Source organism: Gymnoscopelus braueri (assembly GCF_963280865.1).
Source record: "Gymnoscopelus braueri genome assembly, chromosome: 9".
Classification (NCBI taxonomy): Eukaryota; Metazoa; Chordata; class Actinopteri; order Myctophiformes; family Myctophidae; genus Gymnoscopelus; species Gymnoscopelus braueri.
The window spans coordinates 15,737,520-15,750,335 of NC_137610.1; the positions used below are offsets into that span (position 1 = coordinate 15,737,520).

Sequence of the window (12,816 nt, forward strand, 5' to 3'; positions counted from 1 at the left end):
TCTTCAACAGGGGGTCCAGGGGCCCCTAAGGGGTCCTCAGAGTTACTACATAGGGGGTAGCCAAATCTTTGTGTGATAGGAACTTTAAAAACAAAATATATATATATTATTAACCACTTATGAACCCACATCTAGCTGGAAGGAGACAACAAGGCAGAGCAAGGGCCAGATGGGGAGATTATCGCTCCACGCTCATCTTGGAACGCCTCGGGTTCCCCCAGTTAGAAGCAAGTAGCTAATATGGCCCAGAAAAGGTAAGTCTGGGATCCTCTGCTGCCTGGAACTGAGACCCAACTCTGGATAACAGGTAGAAGATGCATGTGGATGGATTCATAGATATTAATGAATTGTGTCTTCTGCTACACATTTAGCACATGATACATTCTGTCTGGGACACATTTTGAACATGCCAGCAAAATGTTGCAAAGAATCTGAAAATGTAAGGTTGACTAGAGTTTTAATCTGGTCATCTATCCATGAGTTCCAAAGTTGGTTTAAAACCACAATACCTCTACAACATAGACAAGAAAAAATATAGAAGAAATGTGTAGTTAAAAAAAAGGAAAAAAACGCTATAGACCAGTGGTTCTCAAACTTTTTCATGTCAAGGACCCCCAAATTGATATGCCGGCGGACCCCTATTTCTGAAAATATTTTCTAAAATAGCAGATGTACAAGCTTGCAGCGTGGCACGAAGTGAAGTGGTGCAAGCTTGTATATCTGCTATTTTTGAATAGACAATATATACATAATACAATAATATAAAATATGGATTAAAGGGGTTAAATGTATTAACATATTTAGCTGGGGACCCCCTGGAACCTCCTCAAGGACCCCTGGGGTCCCCAGACCCTACTTTGAGAACCAATGCTATAGACCATAATAGACAGGTTCCTAAGGAACAGTAGGCAGTGTCAGGGCGGGTGTTGCTGATTTACTAGAGGTACATCAAGCCTTTCCTTGGACTCTACTCCCCCCTCGTGGTCAGCAATAATATCGCAACCAATAATTTGGGGGTGGGGTGTCAAGGGTAGTAGCATGAAAACTAGGAGGATGCATACAATCAGATTATTAAACTAAGTAGAACGGGCGAAATTCTCTACAGTTAACGTTTCCAACGGCTTCAGTTTCACTGAAGAACATATGAATGAAACAGTGTATCTGAACTTTTAGCTAATTGAGTCAATTTTGTTTAGAGGGGATATTTTATTTGGTGCAAATCGGTCGTAAAACTCAGAGTTTCTCAGGTAACAGTTTAGCTATCTAAACTAGTTGTATCAAACATCTCTGATAAAATATGTTTATAAACACCTGTCAGTGTGGTTGCTGTCCACGCAGTATAAGCCCCGTTTGGAACCTCACTCTCCACGATATTGTAGTAGCCTTGGAGCATAGATACTTTTATCGAGTCTGACTTTTACTTTCCTATCTACGATAGTCTTGGCTAGCACTCCCCAGTGCGTCCCGCACTTTCACCAGTAAAGCCCGTACATGTACAAAACAATTATATAAGGTGCTTACCCATTTGCCCCAAATGTTACCTCACGCTTCGGAGTCTTTGTGCAATGTATTAGTCCATATATTTCAATAAATAAGTGTTTTAATCCCGTTTGTGGCCGAACGCCATTTCCCCTTCTCGTTTACTTCCGGTTTATATTGAGTGTAATTCCGGCTTTCACCGGATGCGCCCCGTCACTACCGCCAATTGAGGAATACAGGGAACTTCCGACAGAACCCGACACAGACGGGATTAAAACACATATCTATTGAAAGATTTGACTAATACAATGCACAAAGACCCCGACGCGCGAGTTAACATTTGGGGCAACCGGGTAAGCACCTTATATATTTATTTTGTACATCTACGGAGAAGTACGGGCCTTACTGGTGAAAGTGCAGGACGCACTAGGGGGTGCAGGCCAATATTGTAGTATCAATATGGCGTTGTTTGGACAATGTTGCCTCCTCGTGTCCGTGGATGCTCGTGTCTTGAGTTTCATATTTCCATGTGAGGGTGGGCTCAGGCTGGTCTCCTTGGCAACGAAGTAGCCTAATCAAGAAAGTAGCTAATCACAGCGCTACAGTTCCTCCGGGCGATGGGATGTAGACTCTACCAATGATGTTGTAGGCTTGATGCTTGATGCTTGAGCTCATGGGCATAGGGAGGGATCAGAAGTGTTTCTGCTATGTCTGTGTTGGTCTAAAGTCTGTGGTTATACGCCTGATGGAGCTGAGAGGGTCAGCAGCACAGAGCCAACACAACAACCAGAACAGCTCCAGAGACATGACAGCTCTTCAGGTGAAAATGGATGCCAACATTGTTGTGCTGGGGACAGAAAATGTTGGTAAATCAGGTAAAAAAATAAATAAACATATTAATTTCTATTCAGGTCATGAATTAGCATCTACATTTATTACATTTATGAACAAAGATGATGATAATAATTGTGCAGGTCATGTTTTTTTTTCTCCCAGCACTCACAGTGCGCCTCCTAACACGAAGATTTATTGGAGAATATGGTGAAATTGGTAAGTAGCCATATCTTTCCGTAAGTTTTTACTAACCCTGAATAATGTATATTAACTACAACTGTGCTATCGATCCTTCATTAACCTCCTGTCTAATGTATTACAGAATCCATCTACAGTCACAACATTGTGGCAGATGGAAGAGAAATTGGCCTAAATATTTGGGATTCGCCTCATTCTCAAGTAAGATAATATAAATGTGGCTTTCCAAATGACTGCTTTCTTTTTAATACTGTTAGAATGTATGAATTTAACTCTAGTGTAAAAATGTACCCTTATGGATCAATTTTTACACTATAGAGAATAAATGAACACGGACGGACCCTTAGGGGTCCATTCCGGTCTATTTTTACACCAAGTTAAATCAACACTTCATACTGTATTCCAGGACCTTTCTGTGGAGACATCACTGTTTGAGAAGCAGGTCCAGTGGGCGAATGGCTTTATTCTTGTGTATAGCATCTGTGACAGGGCCAGTTTCAACACTGTCACCAGGCTCATCCAGGCCATTAAAGCCTCCAAGGACTATCTAAACATAGACAAGGTGCCCATAGTGATTGTGGGCAACAAGAGAGATCTGGATCACAGACGGACGGTTCTAAGCGAGGAGGGCAGGCTCCTGGCGCTGGCCACAGACTGTCACTTCTGCGAGGTGTCAGCGGCTGAGAACTACCACAGCGTGCTGATGGTGTTCCATGGGCTTGTGGACAGGTTGAGGGATTCGAAATGTGCCACAAAGAGGCCCCTGGGATTCAAGGGCATAGTGAAAAGCATGTCTGCGGTGTTCAGCAGAAGACGGACCGATTCCTTATAACGGGATCACACAAGGGGTTTAGAGGAAAAGTGTCTGTGAAGCTACAGAATGGATAGGACACATCGTGTCTAATCCACTGAATGGATGTCATGTTCTGTCCATGCGTTGTCATGCGGTTTGTGCTGCAGGGATCTTTGAAGTGCTTTGTGGCTTTAACATCAGCAAGTTGGGGGGGCTACTTTGCACTAAAGATGTCGAGAGACTGGGACTTGTGACAGACCAAGTGCCACTTTAAAAGCCAAAAGAGCAAGAGAACAGAGTGGTTATTCAGGCTGTGTGATGTCATAAAGCCATTTTTAAAGCTTTACAAAGAGCGACTTGCACGTGCAGCTATGCTGGATTGTGAGATTTCCATAAAAATGCAAAGTAGCCATGTACATGAACGATGGACAAGATGCAAACATTCATGGTAATTGTGCTAGACATGTGCTTTAATGTATGTAGAAAATTAAATAACAGTGTCTTTAAACTGCAACCCAATTAAATTGCAAATTTAATTTGCTCTTTCTTGTGCTGTGTATAATTATACATAATCATAATATATTCATATTTAGATGGTATATTGTTCTACTCACAAACTAAGCGTGCCTTCTGATTCATACACCAAAGTACACTTATGTGTTAAGACAGAAAAAGAATAAATACCGTTTCTATGTTCCACTATTAAGTTGATGCAATTAACTTGTTAAAGACCAGCTTGTCCACTGGGAAATGAAAAATATGTATTTATTCAAGTACAAGCACTGCAGAGATCAAAGTGAGCTAGCTAATTGCTTTGTATATTTATAAACCTGCCAGTTCTTCAATGTATGTGTACAATCCAATGTTTGCATTCAAATGTATCTTACCACTTATAGAGATCCCAAGATCACGTCTAATGTCCTGTTTTCTATATGGCTGATTGTGATGAATCATGAATATAAATATGATTTACTCAGTGTTTGCATTCAATAATGCATTTATATGATGGTTTGCAAGTAAAGAGAGGTGAAGATGAAATGTTGCTGACTAACTTCACTTTGGCAATTTTGCAGTCTTTTGCTTTGTGGTTTTGCTCTCTCCTTGTTTTAGAATGCCTTAAGTTAGTGCCCATCTTCAGTGGTGGAAAGTAACTAAGTACATTTACTTAAGTACACTTTTTAGGTATTTGTACTTGACTGGAGTATTTCCAATTTTCAATACTTTTACTTCTACTCCACTACATCTCAAAGGCAAATATTGTACTTTTACTTTTACTATAATTATTTGAAAGGTTTAGTTACTATTTACTTTGTAGATTTTGATTATTACAAAACATACATTAACCACTTCAGCCCTATATACATTTCGGCCATTGGAAAATAGCCGATCTACAAGGTCACAATGCATCGTTTTGCGACGGGTTGTGAGCTTGTAGATCTGCTATTTTCAAAAGATTTGAAAACTTGTGAAATGGGACATTCGGCATAATGAGTGCTTCCTACTTTTGGTACTTGAAGTACATTTTGATACCAATACTTTTGTACTTTTACTCAAGTAGATTTTGAATTGCGGACTTTTACTTGTAACAGAGTATATCTACATTGCAGTATTGATACATTTACTTAAGTAAAACATTTGAGTACTTTTTCCACCACTGCCCATCTTCGAGGTGGAATTCCTCTCTGCTACTAGGACACCATATCCACTGAAAGAATTCCTCCTCATTGACACTGGCCTGCTCCAGTGAACTTGGATTGACCTCCATGATGTGGAGGCAGACATCATGCCTCGCTCCTCTTTTTCACTTCTTCCCTGGCCTTTGCCTCCTCACCAGGCAGAGCACTTCCACAGCTCTCTGGACGATGGCCATCTCAGTGGGAAATAGGGGTAGCAGCTTGGGAGGTTACACAAAAAGAAAAAGAACATTCTCAGTGTTAATTGCCCCCATGACTCTGAGGAAGGTCGAAAGACCAAAACGTCAGTCATTCTGTTGTACTTGCACCGATCTAAATAAAAGGCCTAAACTGTCCGTGTTGCTCCAGTGTTCTCTCTTCTGCATCTACTGTCCCTACTCCTGTGACGCACCGGACCGGCCGTCTAAGGCTTGAGGCGCAACGGTAGAATCCCTTTGTTAATTGCCCCCATTTGTAACTCTGGGAGTGTACACAATGTAATGATTTGATTACATTTGAACACCCCCATCTCTCCAGGTCTTTAGTAAACAAAATATTAAATGTCAGGTCGGGGTACCAATGTTATCCAATCAGGAGAGAGAACTCCATAAAGAGTTTCACCATTACTACTTATAGTGTTACAGTTCCAATTTTGTCTGCTCATTTTTTGTTTTGTTTCATCACTTACAATTACAACTTGTTTATCCTGTATCTTGTAGCTCTCTCCTGACTGGAATGATTGCTATCAGAATATAGGGCTTATTTTAACGAACAATGACACGTATACACCCTTTAACACTCAGGATTTTGCAGTGTGTAGATGTCAGGTAAGCTGGTGCCAGACAGCCAGACTCTCCCCCCCTTTGTCTTCATGTGTGTGAGTCTTTCTGACAGGAACATGGCACGTGGGTCAACAATGTAAAAACCGAGTCAGTCTATGGCCCCCTCAGCTCTTCGTTACATTCTCTGACCCCACAGGGCCAGACACAGCAAGACTCAGCTAAACACCAGCCTGACCAAGACAAAGACAAAGTTTTACCTGCAAGAATAGAAATGCTCACTGCTTTACTCAAGCCATTATTATTTACAGTATCTGCTTGACTGCTTCCATTTTCAAGCCAGAAAAACTCAAATTAATATTAATAAAACGCTGGTACACTAGACAAAAATGTAACCTTGTAGGTCTAGGGTTTAATAATGCATAAATGAATACCTGGACATTTACTGTATAGTGCTCCATTTAAGCATGAGATGTATGAGATCTGTCACTGTATCTGGTGTCTACTGTCTATACCAGTGGGCAGAATGAAGTAAATAAATAGATACACACACACACAGTCCTGTTCTACATGACCGGCTCTGGATCACATTACTTTAGTAGAGGCAAGTAGAAGATTGACCAAACTTGTGCTGAATCATATGCTCCCCTGTTTTGACGGTTGTAGATGAAGACAGTCACAATCAAAACAACCCATTCAGAACTCTCCGTTATCGACTCAACAGTTCCAAAACATGCTTAATCAGCTTAATCATTTAAAGTAGGCCTATGACATAAAATATTCATCCTTTCAGTTTTGTAGTCAGTTCAGTTCCCTTCAGTTTTGTATGAAAAACGGTGATGTATTGGCTTCCAGTCAGTATTGGAATTATTGTTGGTGTACTACTTCGATAGGCTTGTTGAATATGAGTAGGAAAACCATTTCACACATTTTTACCCCTGGATTTCTTTGTAGGGGGGAAATATTTAGCTGCCTATGTTCTGACAGCAGCTTTTTCACATTTCAAACTCAATCATAATTGTGTTCAATCAGGTACACTTTAATATTGCTACTGCAATAAACAATCACTTTGAAAAGTAAATAAAATGTTGTATAATAAACCAGATGTTTCTTGTTTGATCCTATGGTAACTTGTGACATTGTAGACTACCATTGACGCTGACATTGACCTTCAAACTACCAATATAGGATTTATACTGCTCTGCAGGGGGTCTGGAATGTGTGAAATGTGGAAAAACGAAGGTCTAACTAAGAAATGTGTTAACTGTTCAAAAATGCCAGCCATCTCTTGGGCTGTATCCTTTTGCCCTAGCCATTCCTAAACTCCAAGTGGAGAATTAACAGCCCCCTGCAGAGCAGTTCTGCTGGAGTGCTCTCCCAATATGGCTCACTTTTGCACACACAATAACTATAATTCACCCCCAGTAGAGAGAGCAGTGGAAGCTCACAGGGCATAGTGCACGTTTGGCGCTCGCAACACAGCAGTTGGGCTTTTTATTTCCATTAGAATGTCATTGTTCATAACTCATGTTTTGTGGTCATGTGATCTATCAACACTTCATAGTATTATGCTTCATATCTAAAGCCTTCAATTTGTTCAACAAAAGATTTTTCCATGCTCAAGAAACATTGCTTTGTCATATCCACATCATTCAAGAGAAAATGAATGTTACACTGATCATCAGCCTTTCTTTGTCATTATACTGTACATTTTTGCAGCTCTGTGAGAGAGGACAGATCCTTTGAACTTTGAACTGTTTGTCAGTGAGAGCTGTGTGATGCAATGTTACATTCTGACCAGGAAATGGGGGAAAGGGGACAATGACAGGGCTAAGGGCTTGACCCGAGACTTCATTGTGTGAACCACAACATCTCAGAGAAATGCTGACAATTATGGAAACCATGCATTTACACTGACTATACATCAAACATAACAATTGGCTGGTTTCAGTTCAAAATGTTTCATTTTGATACACATCATGTACACAATAACTTCCATAAGCTAGTACAAGGAGTTAATGCCAGCATAGCGTTGTGTGTAGTATAGATGTCACAGGGAAATTGGCATTCCAGGGAAATTGAAAGAGGAGCGCTCGCTTTTAGGCGCAGGGCTTCGGCGCGAGGAGGGGCTTTTCGAGACAGGGTTTTTAACGCGAGGCTCGCGAGGAGGAGGAGGAGGCGCGAGGCGGGGCTTTGATAGGAGGCGGCGCGAAGCGGGGCTTTGATACGAGGCGGCGTGAAGACGAGGAGGAGGAGGAGGCGCGAGGCGGGGCTTTGATGCGAGGCCGACCTGGCTTTTGTTGTTTTTGTTGTTGCACAGCAACCAGGAAGCTACGCTAGGGGAACACTGAACCCCCGTTCACACGCACATGTGATAATAGTTATTGTCCATGACGGAAGCGCGCCGACTCAGCAGAGCTTGAGGCCCAGGCGCGAGTGCCCGCGCCGACTGGCCGAAGGTCTGCTAGTCGAATCAGCGCCGTCCGAGTTGTGAACCGATAGGGGGAGAATAGATCTTTTCATGGGTTACAGTCTATGGTTACTATCCAGTGTCCACGACGACACACATGTGTGCGTGTGCATGTGTGCGCATGCACACACGCACACGCGTGCGCACACATGCACACGCACACAATGAATGCACACAATGAATGCAAAGCTTGCATTCATTGCCCTCTAGCGTTGTTTATACAGAATTGCCTGGGTGGGTAGTAAAAACAAGCGCTCCTTTTTCAATTTCCCTGGAATGCCAATTTCCCTGTAACATAGACATGTATGTTACTTTTAGTTTATGAGTGAAATCATACTGTAGGCCTGTTGGATCTGGGCAGTATACTGTATATTGTAACTAGTCAAACAGAGATGTTTAACTCCCATTTATAAAACAATGAATAACAAATGAAAAAAGCATTTCTTTGGACTTTAACATGGAATCGATTTCCTTTAAATGTGCCCTTGCTTCCCTTCTACCACTGAAGCAGATTGGCAGATTGTCTTGAGGGCAGAGCTGATACTGCCTTTGATCTCAGACATAATGGGTAATTGTGTTGGGGAGACCGTAAGTAGTTTTCCCTCACATGTGGGGTTCACGTGAGTGGGACAGATCTCTGCACGTGGTCTGGTAAATTGAATCTGGTGCAGTAGATGAGTGAGAGTGATTCATCGAACCATTGATGGTGTTTGTTCTGTGGGGCAGCTCCCAGGTGACTACCTGGCTACGCGCAGTCACAGCCAACATCCTAATTTCTGTATTTCTTGGCCAAAGGGCCTCTCTTCAAATTGAACACCTCTGACACAAGTCTATTCATCCGCTCAGTCCATAGATCAATCACATTTCAAACCAAGGACAGACAGATTGATATACAGTATGTGACAGTTCATCTGACTTTACCTCAGAAGGACACAGGATCAAGATTTTGTTCCTTTCAAAACAATAAACTGAAACCAACCTAGTGCAACGGATGTGAATAACCAACGGATGTGAATAACCCAGTGTGTTTTCGGAATTTCCAAAACTTTAAAAACATAAAACGTATATATATATTTTTATTTTTATTTTACGATTTGTACTTTATTTTTCTTCTTTTTTGACAAACATACAGAATTTTTTCCACATTGATGCAAGGATATTTAGACAAGACATACAATAAACAACACAATAACAATCATATTCAAATAGCGACATTGCTGGTAATTAAACGAGACAAGACATACCATACTCAAAATACAAATAAACAAACCTTGAAAACATAAAGACATAAAGACATCAAAGAAAAGAAAAATCTAAAATACACTGCACTAAAGCATACCACCCGCAGTCTACCCCAGTCCTACCCCAGACAAATCTAACCCAAGTTACTTTCTGGTTATTGAAGCTCGCACTGAGCCGGAAACGTCATCCTAGACCCATAGCATGTAGATGATAATGTCCCCATTTTTTATTTATCCATCCTGTTGAGCAATCTATAAGACAATCTTTCGTATGCGGCCAGTTGACCCAAGGAAGTAAACCACAGAGAAGGAACCGGTGCAGATGGGTCCTTCCAGGCCCTGACCACCAGTCTCCTGCCTAGCATAAGGGCCGTTTGAATCCACTCAGCTAAGGCGGGAGAAACAGTTCTTAAAGTGGAAGGGAAACGTATATATATTTTAAATTCCTTCCCTACTTAGCTGCAAGCATAGTGCTGATAACTTGTCATATCTAATAACCTTTAACGAAGATTTCTGCTGTGTTTCTATGTACTGATATTTGGCCATGTAAACAACATGGATTGATTGATGATTAATAGTTTTGCACAGGTCTCTAATTTCTGGGGTGGGGTGACTGAAATTTGTTTTCGACTAAAGAATACCATTAAAATCATTGTGATGTTAAGATGGTGCTGGGAGGAATCATCTTCATTAAAAAAAATCAATTTAAAGGTTACTTGGTGATGTCATTAGTATTCCAAACAGATCAAAAGGTTGCACACATCCAAAAACCTTTTAAAAAGGCAGGTGCTGGTCCCAAAAAGAAGGATCAAAGGCAGAGAACCGCACACTGTAGCTCCCTTTAAAGGTTCTATGACATTCATTTCACTTTTTTTTAAAATGTTTTTTTTGGGGTTTTATGACCTCAATTACCCCCAAAAAATCTGAACTTTGAACATTCAGTGGATTTTCTGTGGTCTGGGGTTTTCTGAATAATTAGGCTGCAAAGTAATCTGAGCTTGGCCCTTCGGCAGTGAGGTCACAGCCGATTAATCCCGCCCACTCTCCTCCTCGCCCCTCCCCTCCCCTATCCTTTCCTTTGGGGGGGGGGGGGCGGAGCAGAGGCGATGATTGACAGGCAAAATCCCTCACCAGCGACACCCGCAAAGATTTCTTTTTTCATTGCAGTTGAAAAGGCTTTAGAAATGTGAGAGAAAAACACCTGCCATGGATCAATGGAGTGGAATTTTTTGTTAAAACTTTCTATACACGTTTGAAGGACCATGACAAAGACTTTTAATGTATGGTAAAACTGAACGTCATGAAACCTTTAACATCCTCGTTACTCCTTTAACATCCTCTTCAGACTACTTGGTTACTTGGCGATATCATTACCGGTAGTTATACAGGCTACTGTATCACCATAACTGTTTATTGAGTGTAGTATTGTGTGCATGTAAACATATTGCACACAATTGCCACTATGAGGCCAGTTGATTTTACAGGGATCATGTGTCAGCGTTACAAACTGAGCTCATTTGGATGTAAATCTTCAAAAAGAAATGCAGTCTCTGATTAAATGGGAATGTTACTTCATTGTCACAAATATTGATTCAAATGTCAAAGGAGTAACAAGCGATTTAACCCATTAAGACCTGGAACTGTGTAATTTTTTGATTTGAGCTAAAAAGCATTATTTTACACTTTGAGCTATTCAAAAATAGCAGATATACAAGCTTGTAGCGCGGCACTCGCTATTTTTTAAAATTCGTGAAAATGTGTGCAAATCTTTGAATATATATATTTTTTAAGCGAACATTTTTAACTCAAATCTTTGCTTCTGGGGGTCCCTGGAACAAAATATTTTGATAGGGGTCGGCGGCCAAATACATATAATTTTGGGGGTCCTTGACATGAAAAAGATTGAGCACGACTGATATAGAAACATACGTTTTTCAGAATACTGTTGAGATTTAGGAGACATGTAGAATCGGCTTCAAGTCTCAATGGGTGTCAGGGTGGATTGTGCCCATAACACTGGACAACCTGAGCGGCTGAACATTGAATCCACTTTGCAGTGGAGTGCATATATACCACATACTCTTCACAGCATGCATAATGTACATCTACAAGCCAGACTGACCCGACCGCAGGGCGCAGTGTTGTGTAACAATCCCCATTCAATCTCTTTGTCCGATATCCAACCTCTGTATGAGGGAGAGGGAGTTGAAGGGAATGCGTGCTGAATGTGAAGAATGCCATTGATTGCATTTTCTTAAAACATCTCTGAGAGGTAACTTCATGCCAAGAGACTATCTGACAGCCTTTGGTGACAAGACAAAATGTCTGGAGACAAGTACAAGCACCCTGATACACCTTGAGAGACAATGACGTTTATTTAACCATCACTTTTCCTCACTAAACCAGACAAGGCTTCCCAAAGACACAAGATTCTTCCTGGCACGCAGCCAGTACATCAACAGTAAAGTAGCATACTATTTTCCTACTAAAATACCATGACTGTAATGATACCTCTACATATTTTATTGTCATTTGTCACGATTAGCAGGTTTTATTGTCGCTGGTTCAAGTATTCCTGACCAAGTGTTGGTCAGGAATGTTCAAGTATTTTGACCATATCCTCTTAAATTAAAGTAGATAATACATCAGCAATAAATATGTAGAAAATAAATAATTAGGGTATATATAATCAAATACTATGAAATGAATTGCACTGACACAACATGAAACTGTCATAATTCAATTTGAATTAGGATATTACCAAAATGTAACTCATGCAGGTTATATGCATGCCTACTTTATGTGGTGGAATGATCAAGATTTGTGCCATCTTCAATTTAACATCATGTGTGATTTCCTGTGATGTTATATGAGATGTCAGCAAACTAATAAAGTTACCGTATATGAGCAATAAAGCAACAGATGTCGTACTTCCAAGGATTTGAGTTGAGACTACTGTCAAATACTATGTATGCCTTCTGCCTTCTTGCACATTCTCCTATCCGGTTTCGCTGCCTGTATGCCTACCTGTATGTATGAATGACAAATGAACCCCTCTTCATTCTCGAGTCTATTGCTAGTGACGACGAGTGACACACAATGGGTCCTGACATGTGTTTGAACTGGATTACTTGTCTGATAATTGGTACCACTCTGCACAGTGCTGGACAGGGCCTCAAATCCTTCTTGAGCTGGACTGTAGCCCAGGAACACTGACATTAAATGACTATTCCCATGGACCAGTTCTGGTGGAAACATAGGGCAAGCTCTCAGCTGCTGGAAGGAAAATGAATTTAAGGGCATGTCTGCCTTCCAGCTACCTTCCAACAGTTGATGATGGATAATTGAA

The 12,816-nt window shown here is 41.0% G+C and overlaps 1 protein-coding gene across 1 annotated transcript; it reads left to right on the forward strand.

Annotated features, from left to right (window-relative positions):
* Positions 1 to 2,219: 2,219 nt before the first annotated feature.
* LOC308091526 (ras-related and estrogen-regulated growth inhibitor-like protein) lies at positions 2,220 to 3,343 on the forward strand (the record flags this gene model as incomplete). Its single annotated transcript, XM_080437188.1, has 4 exons — positions 2,220 to 2,354; positions 2,476 to 2,529; positions 2,636 to 2,712; positions 2,918 to 3,343. The coding sequence occupies exons 1-4, from the start codon at positions 2,225 to 2,227 to the stop codon at positions 3,341 to 3,343; spliced, it is 687 nt and encodes a 228-aa protein (XP_080293314.1). The 5' UTR covers positions 2,220 to 2,224.
* Between the last annotated feature and the right edge of the window lie 9,473 nt (positions 3,344 to 12,816).